The sequence below is a fragment of the Gouania willdenowi genome, unplaced genomic scaffold (genome assembly GCF_900634775.1).
Source record: "Gouania willdenowi unplaced genomic scaffold, fGouWil2.1 scaffold_14_arrow_ctg1, whole genome shotgun sequence".
NCBI classification, from domain to species: domain Eukaryota; kingdom Metazoa; phylum Chordata; class Actinopteri; order Blenniiformes; family Gobiesocidae; genus Gouania; species Gouania willdenowi.
Genome location: NW_021144899.1, coordinates 318,515 through 344,225, shown reverse-complemented (window position 1 = coordinate 344,225; position 25,711 = coordinate 318,515). Strand labels below are relative to the sequence as shown.

At 38.1% G+C, this 25,711-nt stretch overlaps 2 protein-coding genes across 6 annotated transcripts in view; one reads left to right on the top strand and one right to left on the bottom strand.

The window, feature by feature from the left end:
* LOC114458605 (uncharacterized) overlaps positions 1-7,269 on the top strand; it is a 259,265-nt gene extending 251,996 nt beyond the window's left edge. For 3 of the 5 annotated variants that reach the window (XM_028441020.1, XM_028441025.1, XM_028441023.1), the window contains 7 exons: positions 2,416-2,543; positions 3,225-3,387; positions 3,534-3,628; positions 4,418-4,599; positions 4,749-4,841; positions 5,374-5,479; positions 6,667-7,269. In XM_028441020.1, coding sequence (XP_028296821.1) covers positions 2,416-2,543; positions 3,225-3,387; positions 3,534-3,628; positions 4,418-4,599; positions 4,749-4,841; positions 5,374-5,479; positions 6,667-6,709 — 810 coding nt within the window. In that variant the 3' untranslated portion in view covers positions 6,710-7,269. The remainder of the gene's footprint in view (positions 1-2,415; positions 2,544-3,224; positions 3,388-3,533; positions 3,629-4,417; positions 4,600-4,748; positions 4,842-5,373; positions 5,480-6,666) is intronic. The other 2 variants (XM_028441021.1, XM_028441022.1) reach the window with 2 other exon arrangements.
* LOC114458623 (forkhead box protein J1-B-like) overlaps positions 1-25,711 on the bottom strand; it is a 137,289-nt gene that overhangs the window by 93,080 nt on the left and 18,498 nt on the right. The gene's annotated exons all lie outside the window — the stretch shown is intronic.

Sequence of the window (25,711 nt, the reverse complement as noted above, 5' to 3'; positions counted from 1 at the left end):
CACCTCCCACAGGTGCTCAGGAATAAGGCATGTGGGGCATAGGTCGTGGACATCCTCTGGCTGTAAAGAAGCCCCACAAGATGTGCAGATATGAGAGCCATTCATTATAGTTGCACTGAGACAACACTCCTTATCACATTTAGCACAGCTGATCTAGCTCATCAGAGGGAGGGGGTACGTACGCCACCTATCTGGTGTCACCCAGCACTTCTCGGCTTAGCCTGAGCGTGGACGCTGTAGAATGGCCGAGTATAGAGACCGTATACTGGGGAAGGGAGCGCGCACGCTTCCTGCACAGTAGAGGCCCAAACATAATAAACAAAAAACAACCACCTTACTGTGGTCCTCATGTGATTTAGCATTATTATTGTTGTGTTTTTGCTGTATTAACTCCAGAAAACGATGAATATTTTCCACATTACACAAAATACATGGTGGGAGGGGGATTCTTTGGTGAAGCAATGAAACATTAAAATGTGGTTCAATGTGATTTCCTGGGACTTTTTTCCTCACGTGTCACTACATCTGCACCATTAACGTTGATAAAACAATAATTCATACTGTATATACAAGTTATAAACTTTAAACAACTCATTTTTTTCCAAAGGGAATCTGTTGTCATGTAATTATAATTGATTGTTTATTAGGAGTTAAAAGCCTCTAAAGTTATTAATGTTTGATGATTGTGACTTAACGTAGTTAGTGGCAGTTTGTTTACGATGGCCGTTTGTGATGATGTCATCAACAGGGTTTGTGTCACCTCAGTGAAACTTTGGACTCGTTGGTAAAAAGTTTCCTCCTGACGAATAAGGAGTTACGCCGCCTGAAGAAGCAGCACAGAGCAGACCTGGGTTGTCTTGACCCCACACGGTAAAAAGTGATCTTTAAAATATGAACGCTGTGCCGTCCTGGTGGTTTTAACCTGTTTCCTGTTTGTTTCCTGCTGGTTTTAACCTGTTTCCTGTTTGTTTCCTGGTGGTTTTAACCTGCCTCCTGTTTGTTTCCTGGTGGTTTTAACCTGCCTCCTGTTTGTTTCCTGGTGGTTCTAACCTGTTTCCCGTTTGTTTCCGGGTGGTTTTAACCTGTTTCCTGGTGGTTTTAACCTGCCTCCTGTTTGTTTCCTGGTGGTTTTAACCTGTTTCCTGTTTGTTTCCTGGTGGTTTTAACCTGCCTCCTGTTTGTTTCCTGGTGGTTCTAACCTGTTTCCCGTTTGTTTCCGGGTGGTTTTAACCTGTTTCCTGGTGGTTTTAACCTGCCTCCTGTTTGTTTCCTGGTGGTTTTAACCTGTTTCCTGTTTGTTTCCTGGTGGTTTTAACCTGCCTCCTGTTTGTTTCCTGGTGGTTCTAACCTGCTTCCCATTTGTTTCCTGTTTTAACCTGCTTCTCGTTTGTTTCCTGGTGGTTCTCAGGACGTTGAAGGCACAGATCTACTACTCTGTGTATCTCATGAGGAAGCTGAAGAAGTATCAGGAGCAGCTCTATGAGACTCCGCCCCCCTCCTTCCCTGTTCAGCATGTGTGCTCGTCCACTCCACGAACCCCCCCACAGGTACCATCCTCCCCAACATTTATCAATATATCACCAGATAAATTGGGGGGGGGTCACAGAATCAACATTCATGTCAGCATTTAGAATAATGAGCAATCAGAGCATTAACAGGAAACAACAAAGGGTTTCTGCATTTTTGTTGTCGTTTTGTGTATTATTGTTGTGACTTTGTGTTTTTGGAATAGTTTTATGTATTTTTTTGTTGTTTTGTTTGTCTTTCTTGTCATTTTGTGTTTTATTGTTCTAGTTTTATGTGTTTTTGGAGTCAATTTGTGTCTTTTTGTTGGTTCTTTAGAATCAAATTGTAAATTTCTGTTTTTATTTTGTGTGTTTTTGGAATATTTGTGTTTATATTTCTGTCATTTTGTCTATTTTTGTTGTTATTTTGTATGTTTATAATAATTTTTTGGGTTTTTTGAAAAATGTGTATTTTTCTGTCATTTTGTTTAATTTTGTTGTCTATTTTGTATGTTTATAGTAATTTTTTGTGTGTTTTTGAAATAATTGTGTGTATTTTCACATCATTTTGTCTATTTTTATTGTTATTTTGTATATTTTATAGTAATTTCTTGTGTGTTTTTAGAATAGTTTTGTATATTTTTCTGTTGTTTTGTGTGTGAAAATAATTTGGCTTCTTTTTTTTTTTAATTTTTTGTGTTTTCGTTTTAATTTTGTATGGTTATAGCCATTCTGCGTGTTTTTGGACTCATTTTGTGTATTTTTTGGGGGACCATATAAAATGATTCTGTGGCCATGAGTTGCCCACGTCTGACCAACAGTAAACTATTGTTTATGATGCGTTTGATTGTCCCATGATGACAGATTCTAACACACATATTTAATGAGCTGATTGTCTTCATTCCCACAGTTTCCAGCTGATCCTGGTGAGATGAAGGAACTGAGGTCAACCAGAGAAGGAAGTGACGACGACTACAAACACACACTCACCTCTCACTTCCTCCCACCTCTGAGCGATGCTCACACACACATGGATCAGTGAGTTGGAAATTAGTGCAACTTTGAGGAAAATTACAGCTTAAATTTCAAAATAAACTCAATACTCAATTCTGTTAGCACGTTAGCACGTTAGCAATGAGGCAAGCTGCAGCAAAGCTTTCGTTAGACTTTGATCCTGGAGGGCAGCAGTTCTGCACGTGTTAAATAATAACTCCCACCTGAGTGTAATGATCGGCTCAGGTGTGTTAGAGCAGGGATTCACAAAAGCAAGCAGGACTGCAACCCTCGAGGACCAGAGTCAAAGCAGGAAAGAAATCAAATGTTTTGATTCCAGTCAGTGATGTAACATCATGGTGATAGGACCCGGTGCAATTTTTTTTTTTTTGTGCCCCCACCCTAAACACAAGTACATGCACACACACGCTTGGACACACATAGGCACAGCAAGTGAAAACTTCCTTCTATAAAATCTTAATGTGTCTGTACTGTTTTATTTATTATTTGCAACTTAACGCCACATTTTTCACAAATGTGTTTTTGTCAACTATCCAAAATCTATGAAAGAGAACAGGTGAACCACATAGTATGTAATAGATCAAATCAAATACAGAAAATGTAAATGTACGGTGTAAACGCAGCATTATGGTGCCTGGAACCTGGTGCACCATCAATAGTTACGCCTGTGATTCCAGTCTCACATGTTTGATATTTGTCTTTTAGAAGCAGTCAGTCCAGCTGCTTCCCTGGTCCTGTACCCAGCACCACCAGGACCACCACCAGAACCAGTAGCAGTAGCAGCAGCAGTAGCAGTACCACCACCAGCAGTAGCAGGAGGAGGAGGATCATACCTGGAGAGAGGAGGAGCTCCAAAGTTCAATCGCAAGTGAGTCAGCATTAAAAAATGTGTCTGAATGAGCGTGTTCTTCTCAGGTGTTTATCAGTCATGAACCCAACGTTAATGAAAAAGCAACATTTCTTATCCATTGGAAGTCTAAATGTGACTGTAACATGTGTTGGCTCCGCCCTCAGGACGGGATCATCTCTCCAGAACTGGACACTGGCTTCATTAGATCAGAGAGCAGCCCCCTCCCCCCTTCTCCTGTCCACCAGATGACGACAGAGAGGTGAGACCAGCAACATACATGTATTTTATTATTATTACGTGATGAAAACATGGAGAGATATTCTCTTTTACTTTGAAAGGACTGCTTTCAATCTAAAGCTGACTACATCCTTTTGTCCACAATCCTTACATTGAAATAAATAAAACAAAAAAATACAAAATCAAAAGAAGAAATAAGTAAAGAAATTAGGGATTTGATATTATCAACATCCTTTGGTACCAATTCGATAAATATTTATTGTGATTCTACGGAAGCAGATTAGGGCCAAATTTGATAATGAAAATAATTTTGGGCAAATCAACATTAAAGTTGAAAAGACGAAATTAAAGTTGAAAAGATGAAATTCAATTTGAAATTTCAAAAACGAACTCAAAATACAACATGGTGATAAAAGTCAAAGGTTTGCTAATAAAGTTTAAATAATTATTCTCTTCATCAAAGTTGGCCTTAATCCACTTCTATACAGTTCAATAATAACGATTATTGAAACTCACTGAGACATTTTTTTACAGACCACGGGAACATAAACAACACTGCATGTAGGGTTAGAAAAAAATAAATAAATATATTGATATTTATTATCTTTACACAAAATAAAATTGTGATATATACATGAATCAATATTTTCCCCCTCTCTTATTAAAAAACCTGTTTATTTTCTTATTAAAATCTATGGAGGAATTAGTCATAAATAAATAAGTCCCCTTCAAAATAAAAGCAGTGTTTTAATGTGGATATAGTGTTCTTTTGGACTTCCTGTGATTGTTGAGTCATGGTTTTGTCCTCCAGTGTCCGATTGTTCCGCTGTGATTCCATTGAGTCCATCTCTGCTGAGGAAAGCTCCAGGAATCCTCCGTCTGTTTTTCACCCGCCCACAAACGCCAGCACGGCTCAGCAGGAGAAAAGTGGGAGGAGCCGCAGCCTCTACTGCTCGTCACCGCAGCGTGTCACATGCAGCAGCATCAGCAGCAGTAAGAACAGTCATTTCCCCTTTAACGACCCTCATTTATCACCCGTTCCTACGCTACATCTAGGCCGTAGCACCACACTTTGGGCCCTGGGTACTAACCCTCTTCTTGGGCCCCTACTGTAAGTTATGTGCACTTGTGTCTGATTCCAGGGATGAGATCCAATGTTCAGCCTCCTGCTCTGATGTCCAGATCCACTCAGACCTCAGCAGCAGTGGAGAGGAGCAGCCGGACGCCACAGCACCGTGAGAACCTTCTTTATTCAACCAGTTCAGAGTTCTCAGTGAGAGAAACGTCTCTGATTTATATCAACTAAACAGCTTCCTCACATTCACATCAGGGAAAGGAAACCAGGAGAGACACTGGTTATGATGAACATGGCAAAAATCATCATGAAATCTGGTGAAAAGAGGTTAAAAGTGACAATAATGGGTCAACATATAAACATTAGGTGTAAAAGTGGTAGAAAGGGTTTATAAGTGCTGAACATGTCTGGAAAGTGGAAAAAATGTGTAGAAAAGACATTAAAATGTGATGTAGAAGTGTCAGAAATGGGAGTAATGTAGCAAATATAAATTAAAAGGAGCAAAAATATGGAAAGAAAAAGTGATGAAAATAGGTTAAAATATGGTGAGTTTGGTGAAGTTACAGAAAAATGATAAAAATAAGCAAAAATGGGCTGAAATTGTTCAAAAGATATTCACACACACACACACACACTTTCTTCTGACTGAGCACTCACTGAATGGAACTCCTAACCTGCTTTATGATTGGCAGACTGTTGCAGAGACTCCGCCCCTCATCGGGTCAGACCAGTGAAGAGCCAACACAACCGTGCTCTTTTTCTACGCCAGTTTCTGCCAGGGTGTCCACCTCAAAAACTGTAAGTACACACACACACACACAATATACAAAATAACTCCACAAACACACAAAACAACAAAAAGACTCAAAATAATATGAAAAACACAGAAATGGATTAGAAAAATACACAAAGGAACAAAAAATGTAACAAAACAATAAATAATTAATCCAAAAATACACAGAATGATGTTATGACTTCACAAACACAACAGACACACAAACTATTAAAAAAATGACTCCAAATATGCAAAAAAACAAAAACACACTATCTGATTGGTTGTTATTCTAATGACTGTAGATCATGTGACCCTCAGATCAGATACGATCAGTTTTGTGGATCGCTGCGTTTTGTTATTTTTGTAGTTGTTGAGTTTGTTTTTGGAACAATTTTGTAAATTGTTGTTGATCTTTTGTATATTTTTCTGTAATTTTCTATCTTTTTTGGAGTTCCTCTGTATTTATGTTTGTTTTTTATTTGTAATGAGTCATTTTGTGTATTTATTTATTTATTTATTTATTTCATTTTAATTTTGTGTGTTTTTGGAGTATTTTGTTTACTGTTGCTGTAGAAAAAGGTTTGTTTACAAGTCCCTCCCTCACATTTAGATTAAAATAATAGTGGCCGATGATCTGGATGTTCCCCACCCTGCACACAATGAGACGCTCAGAAGATAAATGAATAAATAAATAAATATATAAATAAATACATGAATGAATGAATCAATCAATCAATCAATCAATCGTGCAGTGACTTTCCCGTGATGTTTCTACTTTACTCCAAACGTCTCAGGCTGCATGTGATGCTCTGAATAAATGGCTGTGAAACACAAATCTATTTTCTAAAGCGGTGTTTCTCAAATCTTAAACAACTGTATTTCTATACTTTCACTTTGTGAAATATAAATCTAGTTCAACTAAAATATATATATATATATATATATGAGCTTAAACATGATCAGAAACTTATTCCAGAAAAAAATGTCTTTGGGTTTGCCAGAAATTCTAAATATGAAAATGTGGTCATGATCCACTAAATACTGTTTATTTCACTTCTTTACAAAGTGAGATTGTTTAAAATGTGTGTTATCAATCATTATGATCTATAGATGTTTTTAAATAGTTTTCTAAGTTAAATGTTGAAGTGGGACAAAGGGTTTGAGAACCACTGATCTAAACCAATAACAGACTGTGTTGTGTTCCTCTCAGGTTCTACCCCTCCCCTCACAGCGGGTCACGGTTGGGGTTTTGAGGTCACACTGAGGCCACGCCCTCATTGGACAGAGCCATCAGAGCCGCTGAGAGCATGAAGAGATCGTCCAGTCGCATGGTTGAATCTCTGTCTGCAGGCCTGCACCTCCGGCAGCACCTCGCTACCCCGCTCTGGACTCAATCTTGATGATGTGATCATCCAACAGTTTAAGAGCTTTCTCAGTGTTGAGGATAGAGAGAAGCGTTTGATGTGTTCCTGCACTCAGCACTTCCTGTCCTATGGAAAAACGCTCATTTAAATATGGCGTCTATAGTAGTGGGCGTGCACTGTAACGTTTCTCACTCAACGTTCTTGAAGCCAAAATACGACACTTAGGGGCGTTTCCATCTTGCAGACTACTAGTGGCTCAGTGTTAGTGAATCTGGGTCATCAATGGTCCAACTTATCATCAAGTCCAACACCTGGTGCTGATGGTGTGAAGAAAAGCTGAAAGAGCTGATGGAGAATCACACGCTCTCAGGAACATGTCCTACCTTTGGATCACGTTGGAAGAAGTTCTGGACCTTGAATAACTGTTGTTACTTGTTGTGTCAATAAACCTGCCTTTAGTTTAATTTATTCTTTTGTTTTATTCCTTCTCACTGACTTCGTTCCTGTTAAATTACAAACTACGACTGTTAAAGATGGTGACGAGGTCTTTGTTTTTTAAAGATTGTGTGTGTGTGGAGCAAATATCTCCCCGACACAGTGCCAGTTCGACCTGAAACTCGGTCGATGGGTTCCAAATACCCCAAGTGTGTGTATCTGTTATTTTGGAGTCATTTCAAAATGTTTATTTTAATTTTATTTCACTTCTGGACGGCCCCGAAATGAAACCTATTCAGCTTTTGACCTCAGGGTGTGAGGGGGCGCTAGCGCACCATCTATATCTATTTCACTGCACAGCTCACTTCCGGTGCGTGCATGAGCCTCCGTGGACTTCTCTTTTCTCTTTTGAGGAAAAATACTTCAAAACGTTTATTTTCACGTTAGTTTGATTGTTTTCTATTTAGACCGGACAGAACTCACCCGGAAGTTATTGACAGCAATGGCTGCTGTGTTGAAAGCTGCACATTTTTTCGTGGCGCGTGTGTGTGAGAATCAACGGAGGAGTTTACAGTCTCAGGTAGAGTCACACACACACACACACACACACATAGGGTGATAGTGAGTGTAGTGTAATGCTACGTTCACACCAAACGCGGTTTCTGCGGCACAAGCGAACAGATTACATGCAAAGTCAATGGTTTAGACGCGCTGGGAGGCGAATTATTCGCCGGTGGGGCGGCGCGGACTGTTTCGCGTGTTGAACGCGAAGGCTGCGGCAAGCGCGCTCCCGATTTTCGCGTTATTCGCCGCTCGCTTGAGTTGAAATTATTGAACTCCAGCGGCTGTTTCGCGTGACGCGCAGGCGCGAAAGCCAATCAGAGTCCTTGTTGGCAATGACGTCAGGCAGGCAACACGGAAACCAGTATTTTCACCCGTTCAACCATTGAGGAGAAGCTAATCGTAGCGGTGTGTGACCACCGGGAGCTGTATGACACGGCCTGTTATTTTATCCAGGACCAGGACAAGGAAGGATTTGGTGTGGAGGAGAATCAGCGAGGAGGTGGAGCAGCAGGTAAATGTTCTCTCTGTAGTTTTCATCTTTGAAAGTCGGCAGTGAGTGAGGATAGCATTAGCTAATGATAGCATTAGCCGCTAACACCAGCTATTTTCACTTATGGGTTATGAGAGGAAAAAAAAAGTCAGGAGAACCGTAGTGGGTCATCTGCAGGAACATCCAAACTGTGGAAATACCCTGTGGTCATGTCCTTCATCGACCCCTTTGTTTCACCGCGAGAGACAAGCAGCAACATGGGGCAGAGGGTTGAGGAAGACAGGACCACAGAGTATGGTCAACCATCAGAGACTGGAGGTTTGTTTATCAGTGCAGACATGTAGAAATATATACCAGGTTAATATTCAGGACTTTATGCATCACAGGGCTTCTTCTAGTGGGGGATCTAAATCTAGTATAATGATTTAAAATCTATAGTAATGTGTTTCATATATTGTGTTTGCTGTCACTCAGAGGTAAACAATCAGATGAGTGATGGAGAAGGACAGGGAGGGGGAACAGATAGTGCTCAGGGAGCAGGAGAAGATGATGATGATGATGATGGTGCTACAGCAGCATCTCCTGCAGAAACAAGTGCAGCCAAACCATCTGATATGAACATGACAAGTTGTTTTGCATTCTGTTATAAATAAAATGTATTTATAAATGCTTGGTATATCAGTGATGACAATGTTGATCATTACCTCATTTAATGTTTAATTAAAATATATCTATGATCTTATTTAAGTAACAGTGACTTGATAAGCTATTATATATATATATATATATATATATATATATATATATATATATATAATGTTTGTTTATTTTTAAGGAAAAAGAGCAAAGAAGAGGCCCAGCCAAGACCCTCCAAGAGAGGTGGAGCAGCTTATCCTACAGACCTTCAGGAGACCACCTCCTCACCACCAGCTCTGACTGAGGATGAGATGTTTTTCAGAGACCTGCTTCCTATCCTGCAAAAAGTGCCACCAGAATTTAGGGAACGTTAAATTTCAAAGTTTTAAACTTCTTGATTATCATCCGGTAACACTAACTTTGGAATATTTTAATTAGGTTTTGGATTGGGCTGGATGGGCGGCACTCTTTGCATGGCAGGAACCACATTGTGAATAGTTGTTTATACTAGTTTGTTTATTATGTAAGTATTATAATATTGAAGTAAATAGTTTGTTTAAAATTGAGGTATTACGTTAATGTACATGGTGTTCTTTCAGAATTGTTGATTAAAAACACATTTTGAAGTGTACTTTTGCTTTCTTTTTAATTTCTATCAATGCATCTTAACAGCAATGTGTACACCATATCAAGGTTATATATTTTGTTCATACAAGAATATATAGTTTCCTCATATTGATTCTCTGTGAGACCTTTAATGCCTTAAATTACTTTCCGAGGTGAGGTTTCTTGGATTATTTCTTTCTGGTTAAAAATGAAGCTGACAGACGTTTCTCTTCTCATTCTTCCATATTTATTATACACATGTTAATACAATAGGAAGTTTGCTCTATAGAAGTATGTGGTTGGCTCTTAAAATAGTCGTTTTGGGTGTGCTGGTGGAATATGTCTAGGCATGGAACAGCTCCTGCAGAGAAGTACGATGTGAAGACCTCTCGTCCATAGCTGTTAGCTGTGGTCCTGAAGGAGTCACCTGTGACCAGATACCTGCACAGTGAACAACATAGAAAAGCTCAGATCATTGATAATCAGATATATATAATGTGGGTGTGTGTACGTGTGCATAAAAGGTGGAGAGATTAGAGAGAACAGGCCTTATTTCCCAGAATGTGTTGCCAGATGACAATAATTAACTGTAGTAAATAAATGATTTATTAATAAGAGTTAAAAAACAATAAATATTAATGAAACAAGCCTTATCTTCCAGAACAGGTCTCCAGAGGACAAAAAATAACAATAGTAAATAATTTATTATAATGATTAACTTTTATTTTAGTTGTAATATATTTATGATAAAAACAATAATAAAGCAGGCCTTTTCTCTCAGAATAGGTATCTCCAGAAAACAATAATTTTAATAATTCTGCTTTTAAATTCCCTTGCGATTAATATAGTATCTATCTTTATTGTGTATTTAAGAGATGTGTCTGATGAATCATGGCATCTTCGGTTGCTTATGAAACTTACCGGAGACAGACAGACAGTTGTTCGGCTGCAGAGATGGAGCTCCGGTAGTTGGTATCCTGCCGGGACATCCGTGGGCCAATTCGACCCAGCAGGTCGTCGAATCGGGCGCTGGTCATCCACAGGTACCGCTGGAAGCAGTCATCATCCAGGTGTAGCTTCTGAAGCAGGTAGTGAAGCTCACCGAGTTGGATGTGGCGCTGGTTCACCTGGTGAAGCCAGGAAAGCCGACGTTTCTTCCCCTTCCGAGGTTAGGAGCAGTGAATTGACGGGGGTCCTCCATAGTTGATGGTGGAAACAAACAGAGCCTGGTTGTCGCCGTTTGGGAGTCTGGTGGGCGGAGCTTCGCTTCAGACGCGAATGTGAAGCGAATAGGGAAACATTTTTTGATCCCGCGAATCCTGCGGAAGGTTTCGCGCGACAGACGCGAACAGTCCCGCAGAAACCGCGTTTGGTGTGAACGTAGCATAAGTGTTTACATGTCGCTACATAGTGAAGGTCACCTGATTACTGCAGCTTCTCTCACGACACACCTGCCACTACATCTAACTACTGACAATAGAGAAGTTTAGTGAAAGTTAGGCAGGTACACGTGGATGGACTGGTGCATATGAATTTAGAATGGATTCCCCCCCAACACACACCAAACAACAAAAATATGAAAATGACTCAAAATACACTAAACTAAATATTTAAACAAAAAATACACAAAAGACAACAGAAATGCAAAAAACTACACTAAAAAAAAAATACAAAATGACTCCAGAATCACACTACAAATGCAACAAAAAACAATAATTATACAAAAAATGCATAAATGACGTAAAACAAAAAAACTAAACAATATTTATACAGGAAGTACACAAAACAACAGAAATGCACAAAAAATATACAAAAGGCTCCAAAACACATGAAATGACTCCAAAAAACTTGTACTACAGAAAAATACACCAAACAACAAAAATATGAAAATGACTCAATATACACAAAACTAAATATTTATACAAAAAATACACTAAAATGACAACAGAAATGCACAAAACTACATCAAAAAAAAAAAAAAATGCACAAAATGACTCCAGAATAACACTACAATGGCAACAACAAACAATAACTAAAACAGAAAATATAAAAATGAGTAAAAAAAAAAAAAGCCAACACATTCATCATGCGAATGTCTCATAGAATTAAACCAGGGAAATTGCACACGTTATTTTACTTTGCACCTGCAAATATACCCCTTAATAATACTACAGAGTATGTTATTATTATGCCCGTAACTGATAACTCTCCTTAAGCGCCCACTATATGAATGCATACTTCTGACGGGGACTGTACTAGTCTATACTATAATTCAAGGGAGGTGTGTGTGTGTGTGTTTATTTATAATTAAAAATATACTAAATAAGTAAAATAAAACAAAAAACTAAACAATATTTATACTAAAAGTGCACAAAAAGACAATTGAAAGATTAAAAAAACCACACAAAATGACTTAAAAAAAAACGTACATTACAGAAAAATACACCACACAACAAAATATAAAAATGACTCCAAAGACACAAAACTAAATATTTATACAAAAAATTACAACAGAATGACATTACAATGGCAACAAAAAATTATAATTATACAGAAACACAGCAGAAAGATACAAAAATACACATGACTCCAAAAAACATACATTACAGAAAAATTCACCAAACAACAAAAATATAAAAGTGAGTTAAAAAAAAAAAACAACACATTTATCATGTTCATGTCTCATACAATTAAACCAGGGAAATTGCACATGCTGTTTTATTTTGCACCCGCAAATAAACCCCTTTATAACACTACAGAGTACAGAGTATGTACACTCTACAAATAAAGATCTTATGTGCTCTGAAAAAGGAACGGAAAAAATCTGTTAACTGTAGCAGCTGTAAACCTGTATTAACTTCGGCCAATGGAAAAAAACGAACCTTTCATTTTTAACCAATCACATCTGCCTGTGTGTGTTTAATGTTTCTGTTTGTATCATGTTTACTGTGAAGAGTCGAAATATGAGCCAAATAAGAACACACTGCAGAGTTAGAGGCAGCATGTCACTGTTAGACATAATGGAACAGATACATTGAATAGTTTGGTTTAAGTTTAGTTGAAGGTCTCTGCAAGGTGTTGTTCCTGTGCATGAGCCTCAGCAGCTGATTTATTTCCTTTGTTTTGTTTCACATCAGCCCAAATATCAACATGAAGTGGAATAAAGAGGACTGGAAGCATCTCCATTCTGAGGGTTCAGATGAGTTGAACAACCCCCAAGTCAATCTTTTCCTGATGTTCAAAAGCCAGTTTCTAATGACGTAAGACATCACCAAAACACAAATTATGCTCTATATTCCTGTGTCATTATTTTATCAGTGAATTTATATTGTTGTGAACACTGTTGTGAACAAATACCTCAGTCAACGGGTAAGTTAGTTTGTTCCTCCAGGAATCATTTGTGATCTTTAATCTCTCGTCTTCAGTGTGTCTTTGACTGAAGCTTTTCTTGTTGTCCATCCTCAGAGTAAATCTTTGTCACCAAAAAAAAAAGAATTCTATAATGCTGAGGCCAAAGTGGATGCTCTTCTCCAGTCCGTTCAGAACCCTGGCTGGATTAAAGTACTAACTTTCTGCATTTATTTGTTGTTCTAGGCATGTACCTCAGTAAAGTTACACTAAAGTCATGTTGCACTAAAATCAAACTTGGTTTAAAATCCACAGGCAGATTGTATGTTATTTATTTATTTTAAGTTGTTGGCTCATGGCATTTTAACGCTAATGTTTTGAGTGTAAAATATGCCAATAAAATATCTTTCATACATAATGTTCTCATGAAGGTGTACACATTTACAGATTAGTTGTTTCTTAAGTCATATATTAAAAAAAAATCACAATAATTGTCTTCTACTTTAATATTGGGATATATCGCATCATATCGCGACCTATGTATCAGGATACGAATCGTATCATCAGATGCCAGGCAATACACACCCCTAGTATCTATTGTACCCAGCACTGTGAGAATCTCATCCAGAAGGTGGAGGAACTCTCCACAATGTACACCAGGTAAAAATGGGAACAGGTGGAGATTTCACAGAGTGGTATCACAAATTTCAAAAGAAAGTATGGAACACAAAACTGTAAACCTGCACAGACTCCACCATAACAAAGGAAATAATTATTCTCGCAATGTTCTCAATATTGTTTCCAGAGTTTATACATTCATAATGGCTAGTTGACTGGAAGACCCAAAAAAGAAAGTAGACACATACCCAGAACAAGTTCTGTGCTGCGATTGCTCCCAGCTGAGCCTTGGGATGCAGATACACTGCATCCAGACACACCCGAGAGCTTAGCTTGGATTGTGGGCCCCTGCTGATTGGCTAGAATCGAACCGCATGACTCAGAGACTGGAACTTCAATTAGATCTGAAAAATAGAAAATGGAAATGTATATCAAATCACAAAATAATGTATAATCTTAGCTTAAAGTTTTAAAGAGAAACAATTTCCAAATTGAATTTTACAGTTACAGGTAAACAACTAAGTGTTAGTATAAAGATATTGGAAAAATAGCTTATTATCAATGTATTAGGGTGTAACATTGGCAATAAACATGGCTCTCACACAAACAGCAAAAAAAGGTAATGTTTACTATCTAGAGTCTTCTGGTCTAAACACTGTTTAATGTGCTGTGAAAAGTAAGTTTGATTTTTGGTTTAACTAAGTTTATCCCAGTGGAAAAAAACATGCTCTTTTTTACATTAACAAATAAATAATTTATTAAACAGTACGCATAAAGAAAAAGAGAGATTCAGAATATGTGTTCACATTTGACAACATATGCAGATATAGGAAAAATAGAAAATTAAAATAATAATGTGTGTTTGAATGAAAAGGAAAGGTAATGTGAAGTTTAACTATGTCCAATCACGGACAAAAGGTGTGTATTTTCTGTTATTATCATGACTCTACCTGGTCTCTGTACCTACAGTGTGTTTGTGTGTGTGTTTTATTTACAGTAAACAATGACCAACATGCTGCAGAAGGCTACCAGAAGAGCAGACATGACGTTATGTTTAAAGCAAGTTTTACACCACTGTCCCGCACTCAACTCTCTGCTTCCCGGGGCCGTGGACCAGGTTACCTCACCGCTCCCTCTCCGCTCTACGGTGGGGTCGGGGCCCCCGGCGTGACTGCGCTCGATACACTTTTATACTTTATTGTATGTTGCATATGTTTATATTGAAAAATAAAGCGCACGTTTTGAAACTGTTGTTTTCATGTTTGTGTCTAACAATACATACATGGTTAGGTAGGTAAGTAATAATTCAAAAATAAATTACATTTTAAGATGCTTAAAAAACATAAAACATTGTGTTCTGTGACCGAAAGATAAACAAGGGCTTTTTAATGCTCATCTGTAAACACACACAACCTCCTAGTGGCATGGCGGCCAATCGCACAGTGATACGTTCCCTCGACGCAGATCTACAGGTGGTCAACCTCTGCGTCACGTCAACGGTGTAGGTCCTGACGCAAAACCATATACCAGGCTTAATGCGACCTGACTGCTCACATTGTACGTCCATACACAAGACGTCAAAGAAAAAGAAGAAGAATAACCCAGAAGTGAATTGACACTCGTGATGCTAAACAAAAAGAAACACGCTGCCTTGGCAATTTGTGCCATTCTCTGCGGAGAAGCTTCAACAAAGAAAAGGCGGCGACGTGTGTGGACCAGGATCTAGCAGGGCAGACGTGGGCAGTAGGGTCTGTCACTTCTACAGCAGTCCTACTGTGTTCGCGCAAGCAAAGTGAGAGAGTTTGAGTTCAACTGGTTTCACATGGGGCGACTAGGATTTCAAACAAGTTTGATTTTCTTGTGACCATATGATTACTGATCAGGAGCTCGTCTTGAGGTGTTAATCACTTCTCGTGACCCCATGTTTACAACATGATGCACGACATACAGTTTATCCAAGACACGGCCTGATCCCAAAAATAGACACACAAGTGAAAAATCGCTCAAAATGGGCCAAAAATCGCATGAACTGATATCATGAATGTGGAGAAATAAGGCTTGTACCTTGTTGGCAGCTAAAACCTAATTGAGACAGTCCACAGTACAGACAGTTGTTTTCTATGTGCTCCTGAAACTCCGCCTCTTCAGAATCCAGCAGCTGTCGTTCTCCCTGGCTTCCACCCGTCACATCTGGAATACAGAGTTTAAAGTGAAACCTGGTTGGCTGACACCCAACACCTGGTTCTGAGAATGAAACAGGCATATAACAGAGTATTTTAATTTAATACCCATTTTATTCCAAACAATACATGAAGATGTGATGATAGTTACCACAGCAAAGACTATTGTTTTTTTTTTGTTCCAGGTGTTTTATGATTTTACTTATTTTACTTGTCTTTTATGTTACCCATCCCAAGCTTGTCATTATGTTCAGTCCTCATCTCTGGCCCCGCCTACATCCCTTCTGCACTGGAAGACCTATGTTTCTTTAAAGCTGACGGTGACAATCTCTAACATTTTTTAAACTGTACCTGCATTTCATGAAAAATGTGTTCTCATCAACTATCGAAGCCAGGCTGCCATCAAACACACTACCAAAGGGACTTCCCAACACATTTCTGTTCTTTTCACGGATTGAAAACTGTGCCAAAACAATGACGGATGTTGATAATGAGGCTTTCCACAGCAACACCTGAGTACGGACGACATTTAATGTCTCACAGAAAACACTATAAACTAAAAAAAAAGGAAACATCGTCTTCCTTTTTTGACAAATAAACCCAATAACCCAGTGTAAAAAGGTAGAAAAACAATAAGTAAACACTTCTTAGATATCAGAAATGTAACTTTAAACATTGCAGTCATGTATTGTAAACTTTGCGTGATGACGTGAGGCATTTCAGATAAGTTGCAGCAGAACCAGGATTCTACTCTTCTGAAACTTTTTTGCTTCTGCGCCATCTTTGCATTCTTTGGGATTTCAAATCCCACAATGCAATACGCAAAACTTCTCTGAAGTTCAAGTCACATGATCATTTGTCAACAAACGCAATGTTTTTGATGGAATGAAAAACAATGCAAACAGCATTCTTAACCTTTGGCATTTTTTATGAGTAAATCATCCCGTTTTGTGGAAGAAATACCTTTGATTTATATGAGGCCTATACTACTGTATGTCTTTATTTTGATCAATATGTCTATCTTTATTGCCAGCAGCTTTAATATCATTCAGCATCTGATGACGTAATATGTTATAGTTACAGTCATGCGGGTCATAGTCTTAACGTAGTCTCACAAGGTCCTCTTTAAATCTCATCTCTTCATATCTCACCACTTGAATCTGTAGAGCAGAATCCATCAGAACCCTCTACAGAATGCAGGCTGATCATCTTCTTAAAATATGGCCTTTCTTTGATCTGAAAGAACCAAAAAACCAACAATTTACTTATGAATGATGCTGTGTGTATAGGACTTTGTAAACTTCAGGTGATCAAACCCTATGGTCCTAATTGTGATGCTGGAACAAAAAGTCTGTGTGGATAGTTGACCTTACCTGGAGCATGTTGCTGATGTCAAAGGGCAAAGCCAGGCCCATGTATTCCTCTGAGGGGTTTAAAGTGGTGGAGGTGACAAAGGAGCGCAGAGACGATGAGCGCTGTAACGTGGTTTTGTTGATCGGGCTCAGCAGCTCTTCTTTGTCAAGAGATGCACAACCCAGCGCCCTCAGAAACCTGAAGACAGGAAGACCAACATTTGTTTTCTCATCCTGCTCTTGCCTTTTGTTTTTTCCCCACTTTGTTTCCCAAAGTATTTCACTACGATTATTGAAAAACCTTGTTTCCATACGGAGGCTCCATCATTCACGGTAAGAGGCTCTGATTGTCTTTATATGAAAGGTTCTGAAACCAATGGTGGCCAGAAAAGGACCCTTTTATACACATATAGTGAAGTCCTCAAATTTAGCTGGTTTTAGGTGTCTTCCCACTCCAATATAATATATTAATATGAGCTATTTAGTCCACAATGATATGTATAACATTATTTATATTTTATTTAATTATTATGAAATAGACACTTATCTTTTGAATATCTCTCAACAATATAACAGTATAATCCTTGCACAATGACAAATATAATGTATTTGCATCATGAAATCACAATATACCTATCTTTTAAAAAGCTCTATAATATGTTTAATGATTGCCTGTCTGTGTATGTTTTTTGTTGTCTTTTTGTCACATGATTATCACATGATCTCTCTTGCACAGCACATAAGCACCTGTTTTTACTTGTTTTAATCATGTGCTGATAAAAACTGTTGAGTTAAAACGTGTTGACATGTCATTCCTGTAATAAATAATACATTTTTTAAACCTCAAGAATGCCTCAGATCTTCAGTTTTGGCTGCCGCTGCTACTTTTGTGTTACTTTTTGATTTACTGGAGAGGCAGGCCACTCATTCCCTTCTTCAAACAGCTTTTTTGTCCACGTTTCACCTCACATGGGCGTGTTGAACACGGGACCCCACGCACTCCTGCTTTAATAATTAAAATGTTGATGTTTTTCACAGACCCTCGTTTGATGGCTCTCAAAAACAGAGCCCAATCCATATGGAATTTCTAGGGCCAATATACCAAATTTTGGTTGCTGAAAAAGACGATATGCAATATATTAGCCGATAACCTAATACATTGGTATGTATATGAAATAAGAACATTAAAGGTATTGTAGACGATGTTTCGCTTCCGGTTGGATCATCAAGACTATTGGTCCTCCTAATTGTCAATCATGTTTACAAAAGGCCGTCGTACGTGCTCGTGCCCGGTGTGCACCGGGTCCTTTGAAAATAGATTTTCACTGACCGGTGGCGAGTCTGACATAGTGGGAAAAGTGCAAATCTTCTTTTGTAAGGTAAGCTTGTATGACCGATGTCCACACCAACTTGTAAACAGAGCTGTGCACGAGGAAAACGGGGCTCGTGCACGCTCTCCCGCACACGTGTTTGTTTATTTCACAAAGATGAAACTTATATGACGCTAAAATGCTGTAATACACTCTGTAAAACTTGCGTAAAGAAGCTACAGTGCTCTCCTTGATGTATCTTAACAGCGTGTTTTCACGAGGACTTTATTATCATAGGGGACAAAAGTGTAGTGTTTGTTTTAATTTGCAAAGTTATAAGTTGACACATTATAAACAGCCAATGAATCAGTCGTGCTATAGACGATGTTGATTATTAGACAAAAGCCTGTTGTGAATAAGTGAGTGTAGGAAGGCTTTGGAATCCCTACCTTCTTGATGCCAGTGTGGAGTCCAGACTTCCTGATTTCATAGTAATAGCATTGGCCAAGAGGATGTCTTTGGCTGGAGAGCCCAGAGACTCACAGCGGGACAGAGATGGCTGGATGCGTTGGTGCTGCAGTCTCCTGAGGGTGGCGTAGCCCTGAGCATCCTGGGAACTTGTGCACTCAGTGTGGGAATACTTCCACCTGGATTTCCCTGAAGCTTCTCTGGAGCCAGAATGGCCCAAAGAGCTGCTTTGGGTGCAATGTGAAGAATACTTCAGAGACTGCGTCCTGCGGACAGAAGTGAGAGAGCCGCAAGGACGGGCACGATACATAGAGTAGGACTTTGGAAGTGAGAGAAGTGAGGAACACAGGTGGAGGGCTGAGGACTGTGTGGTTCCTGTAGTGCTGGAAAGGTTGGCACCATCTGTGGCTTCAGTGGAGAGAAGAATATCCTTGGAAGGGCTGGAGCTTGGGGAGGATAAGCAGGAGGAGTTGTCACTGTTAAAGCTTTGACTGTGGGATTTAAACTGGTTTTCTCTGCCTCTTAAATGCCAATCTTCGCCCAGTTGGTCATGGCAGCTTCCATGTTGGTTCTCAGTGTCCTCTTCATCATCATCTCCAATGCTGAGAGTTCTCTCTTTTTCTGTGGCAGTTTTCCTCACAAATGACGTGTGCATCCCTCTTGTCAAGCCTTGAGACATAAAAGATGTGTTTTATTGATCCCCAAAGGGGGAATTCAGGATTGTGAATCAGAAATTAATCAGGTATTTGCAGTGGGTTGGACACAAACCACTACTAGTCTCAAATTTTCCAGTTTGGTCTTACTTTTGTGACTGGTGCTGTTGGGCTCGGTAAGCTTAACGTTACCGAGGTCAGAGGTTGTATGACAAAGGTCCAATCCTGTCTCTAACTCTTCAGATACGACCGGCCACAGAGAACTGCGGCTGTGCCTCACAGCGTCCCAGCCATGCTGCTTCAATGTGTCACAGCCCTGCCTGGTCTTACTAATGAAGCCAAGCACATACAGACATGTCCTGCACAGAAAGCAAGGCAATATTAGAGTTTATTTTACATTCTTACTCATTCACAGTACATATAACATTTTTATTTGAGTTGAAAGAAATACTTCTTTGGCAGAATAGCAAGAGCATTGTGCCAATCAGGTCTTGATTTAAATCAGACAAAAATATTATTTTTGATTAAATTGATTAAAAATATATAAAAATATTTATTTAGCACTGGCATTCCAACAATGCACAATACAATAAAATAAACACAAAATGACATTTTTATCTTGACTCCTTCAGATATAGAGTAAATACTAATCTACAGGCCTATAAATGACTGGGCTGCTGAAAGGTAGTCAAAATTGACAAGTTCTCTAATCAAAAGACAATGATAATGAGGATCAAGTACAGTCACGACGAAATGCAAAATATCTGAATAGATCTCAGTGAAACATGTGCTGACAGACTCTAAAGCTTAATTTCTGCTTCTGATGCGTAGTCAGGATTTTTTGGAGGCACATCAGGCGTAGGGATCCGCTTTCATGCAGAGAGCTACGCATAGCCACTGAGAGAGAGGTGAAAATATTGTCAAGCGAATCACTGTCCTCCTTGTCTGGCAAAATAACGCAATAAATCACAGAAATAATTAAGTAAAGAGACTTATATGCATCCGTTTAAGGGACTTCATATCCGACAATGCAATGTGCAAAACTTTTTTGACAAGGCCAATTAGAGTGTTTACAGTAGAGATCAAAACAAACTTTCAAAAGCTAATTTCCACCTTTTCATTCTTTTTTATAAGCAAATAATATTTGTTTTATCTGATAAAATGTATCTTTATCAACTTTAAAGTAAAAAAAATGCAGGTACTTTAAAAAAAAATAAAAATCCCCTTGTTAGTTGTAATAACAATAAACTGTACCCTCTGAGTGACAGAACCTCACAGTGGTGTGCCAAAGCCATGATGTCAGGAATCACTCTGTTCTCCAGCAGCAGGTTTAGGCCCCAGTTTGATGAACCAATGTTTCCCTAGGAAAGGAAAAAACGAGTAAACTCACTGTAGAAGTTATTTGCCTAAAGAAAAAAAATGTATGCATCTCTGAAACCCTAACAGAACAACAGCTGACCAGAGCCCAAAGTGCTGCCTTCAGTTGTTTGACACCCTCCCAGGTTTCCAGGACTGGAGATCGCACAGTGTAGCTGAGATCTGAAACTACATTCTACAAGACTGAAAAAATACACCATTACCATTCAAGTAGTTGTGGCTATTTTTTGCTGCAATGTAGTAAAGAGTTACTGTATGAAACAAAACACAGAGTCAAGTGTACTTGTATAACACATTTTATATGACAAACATAAATTGAATGTGCGCTAAGTAGATATATAGAAAAGTAGTGTTTTAGTTTACTCTTGTAATAATACAATTTTAAAAAGAATAGGAATTAAATATTATATAAAAACAGCAAAACTTAACTCAAGGTTAAAGGCTTTTAATTTGCTCTTGAAAAACTAAACAGTTGATTGAGAAAGTATAAGCTATGGTAGAGTACATAGAATGAGATCGCAATGTCACAAATATAAGAAAAAGCAATACTAATAACTCATTTAAAGAGAAACTAAACCCCAAAACCTGATTACAAATGTAATTTTGTTGACTGATCTATAGTCCAACTCTTATTTGAATTTGGAGTATTTTCTTGTAAAAAGATAAGAGTGACTGCCCCCCAGGCACGTGCAGAGGGGACTTGAGTTCTAATCTTGATTAATTTACTGAACTTTTTTTTTTGTGAATTTTTCCTCTGGGAAATCAATAAAGGTCAATTCTATTCTATTCTACTCTATGATAAACTTAAAAAAAGTATGTCAGAATAATGTGAAACCCTTTATATGTTATTTTTGTCTTTATATATAAACGATAATAAAAAATATTAAAACCAAAAGTCAAATTAAATGACTATAATACTTGGGTGAAGAAACATGTATAAAAACCATGGACATTCTGTAAAACACTCATTTCTCACAACACTGACAGCAGAGCAACAACAAGAATAACTTTATCCTGGTTGTTAACCTGCTCTGCAGCATGTTAACTGTAGAGGCTAAATTACCATGGTTACTTGTCCTGGATAAACGTGTTCAACCTACTTGGGAATAGGTTTATAAAGTATAGCTGATTTTTCCAGGCTTTATCCCTTATTCTGGTTTTGTGTGATACCCCCCTGGAGATGGTCACTGCTAGTATTGTGTACTTTTACTGAGGTTAGAAAACAAAAATAAAACTGTAAAATTAAAATAAAGACGTGTTAGAATTGATTAATTATTGTCTTCCGATTTGATTAAAACTGAAAAAGAAAAGAGGATTCCAGGAAGAGTAGTCACAGTTCTGTGTCTAATAGTGATCTAAATTCAACTTAATACATTATGTACTTCATGTGTTCTAAATTAATGCACAGCTTGAATTACAGCTTTGTGGTAATAGGCCGTATCTTCACCCCTCCTTTATTATTGGATTATCGCGCACCATCAACTTTCACTGTTGGCCCCGCCCCTCCTATAAAAGCTGAGAGGAGGGAGGAGGGTTTCCTCCAATCACAGCCCTCGGTAAGCATTGATTGACAGCCTCAATGACACTTAATCTAGTTAGGACCTAATACTTTACATGCTCTGCACCTGCAATTCCAACAAAATTAAGATGTCATACTTTTCATCAAGAAAAACATACATTTCAATCTGTGAAACTAAATGAGGAGAGTAAGCATTAGTAGTTCCTAAAAGCACATTACTGGCCTAACTTTACAGCACTGTGGCACTTTTATTTTCTTATTTGTTAACATGCCTGTTGGGTATTTTAAGATGAGGCACTATTCATTTTTATATTAGACAATTTTATTTAATATTATTTAATCTTGCACTAAAGTCTAAAGTAAATGATCTTTTAATGTATTGCTTGATTGATCAAGCTATGTCACAGAAGTGCTCTGTTTAGGGTTGAATGTTAAAATAAGGTTTATAAGCTTTATCTTTTTAATGTATTATAGAAGTATCGGATTGGGAATCGGTGTCGGCCAATTCTCAAAATCAAAAGACTCGGACTCGGACTCAGGGGCAAAAAAACCTGATCGGGACATCCCTGGTGAGCAATGAACATGCAACAAGCAATTAATATTTTTTTTTACAATAACAACAATGGACTGTCAATGAAATTTGACAATAAAGCACAATGCATGTATTGTTTTTCACAAGCAGCGTTAATCGTACCTGTTTTTTGAGGAGCTTGCAGCCAGTCTTCTCATGAGCCAGCTGACCATACAAGTGCACAGGGGGGTACACATTGTGGCGCTGAAACTCGCTACCTCACACACAGGCAGAAACGTTACACAATGTTACATTAATATTATTACACTGTTAATACATAGCAAATATAGCATTGCCACCTTTTTTATAACAACACACAAGTTGGCTAGCAATCTTAACTTTTAAACTGTGAGTCAGTCCCCCTTAGCTAAACCACTCTCTGACAGACCTGCCCCAACATCATGAAATCTCTATCCCCATTAATAACCATATAGTAGGTCCAAATGTATGGTCATCCCCATTTTTTCAATAAATTGTGATGAAATGCACAATTCAGATCCAATACGAATGAAACTCAGTGTGGGGGTTAGTTGATCCAACCAAATCCTACATAACTGAGTCAAATTTCATAAAGATCGATCAATAACGAACCGAGATTTTGCCAATGATGAGAGAAAAGGATTTTTCAATTTTTGAAACTGATACAGCATCAGTATATTGATTGAGATCCCCTCCAAAATTTGGTGAAATCTTTGATGGCGTAAGGTCTATCTTTGTTCAAACTTTCGTTGTAAACTGTTGAGTACTTTTGACATATTCCTGCTAACATACAAACAAACAAATAAACAAACACAGGTGAAAATATTACCTCTGTGGCTCATGAAAAAAACACAGGAGGCAGACAGTACCTCTGCCTCCCTGTAGGAGCAGTGTGAAGCAACACTATTTTTGCTTTGTCATACACTAAATGTTCATGTTAAAAAGATTGATATATTTTCTCAATTTTGTCAGTTTTCAGTTAAAGCTAATAATAAATGCTTTGTCACTGATAAAATGGGTAATGAAATAAAGAAGCACCTCTGACTGCTGCGCCGTACATAGCTGTCATTATTAACTGGTTTTCGGTACATAGTAAGAGCCTTGTTTAGTCGTCCCTCTATCATATCCACATATTGCAGATTATACACCTGAAAGGACACAGCAACAATGAAGGAGGAGTGGGTTTTTGAAGGAGCGAACAAAAAACTGTGCGTAGTGAAACCTGCCTTTTTCCACATTTCCATCTGCTTTTTGACATATCCGTTGTCGCTCAGGTAAGAAAATCCTTTTGGAATCGAGAGAAGCCTGGAGAAAACATAAACAAAAAGAAGTCGTTTTAAGACTGTTTATTTTTGTTTACTACTATTATAAAAGCTGTTTTTATAATAGTATATTTTATAATTTTTGAGTCACACACATGAATGAACACTTTACCCCTCAGCAGAGGTGTAAAGAGTACTGATATACCATACTCAAGTAGAAGTACTCTTAATGGATTAAAATTGTACTCAGAAACAAGTAAGTCATACATAAAATACCCAAGTACAAGTTAAAAGTAGCTCAATTAAATAGTATTCAAAGTAAAAGTTACTAGTTGCATTCACCCCCCTACATTTATTTTTGGTAATAAATCTTGCCACTGTTCCCTTGCATACAGTAAACATCTCATATATAAACTTTAAAAGGTAGACATCAATTCTTGCTCAATTGGACCTTTTTATTTTTACACAAAGGCATCTGTATTAAAAAAAAAGGTTAGTCAAAATGTAGAACTATTTTTAAAATAAAATAACAACAATGAATTAAATTCAAAATAAAATAAATAAATTCTCAGGCTGTGAGTATAGCTTTACATTTTTGTGTCTGTTTTTTCACGGTGCATTACGTTTAATCTGATTAGTCGGCAATGAGGTGATATATTTGATGGTTGTCTGGTCATTTCATTTTTTGTAGTTTCATAATGTCCGTTGATCTTTGTAAAACAGAAAATAATAATTTACTCAGTAACGGTTGGATGTAGAAATGTAATTAATGACTTTACTTCTTATAAAAAGTACTTAGAGCTGCAATATGTAACTTTTTTGGGCATAATTTCTTCAAAAATCTATAATCCTCTTTGAGTATATTGTAATTCTAAGTGTTCTGAGTGGACAGTGAATCTCATCTCCTTCTCCTGGTCCTGTGAAATGACATTTATAAATCCAGGAGTGTGACACACAAACACGTGTGCTCCATGAGCTGTTTTTGGCATAACTATTGGCCAGTGTTGGGCGGTAATGCGTTACTTGTAACGCGCTACCGCCCCAACATCACTTTTGACAGTAACTAGTACCGTAACGCAATATTTTTCTAAAGAAATAACGCCGTTACCTTTACAATATGGTGCATTTGTCCGTTACTTTGCTAGCTGCAGTGTACTTCTTGTTTACAGTGGAGCTACATTTTTTTGCGGGATGCCGTGCCAAACACGGTAAAACAGAAGAAGAAGCATTGTCAGCGTGTTTCTGTTTACATCACGTGCGGCAATCATGGCGAGTCAATGCGAGAGCAGGACGAGCTTCTCAGAGTGGATATACGCACATTATTTTTGTCTCCAAAAGATGCATCAGTGAAGCTAAGCTAATGCTGCGGTGTATTTTAACGGACTGTGACTGTTATCCAGGGACAGGTCAGCCAACCTATTGCACGGTATGTTGTTGCCTGTCACTGCTGCTGAGTCACTGCTAACAGCAGCTCATTAGCCTGATATGTTTAGAATTGTGGAGCTGAAGAAAATGCTGGTGAA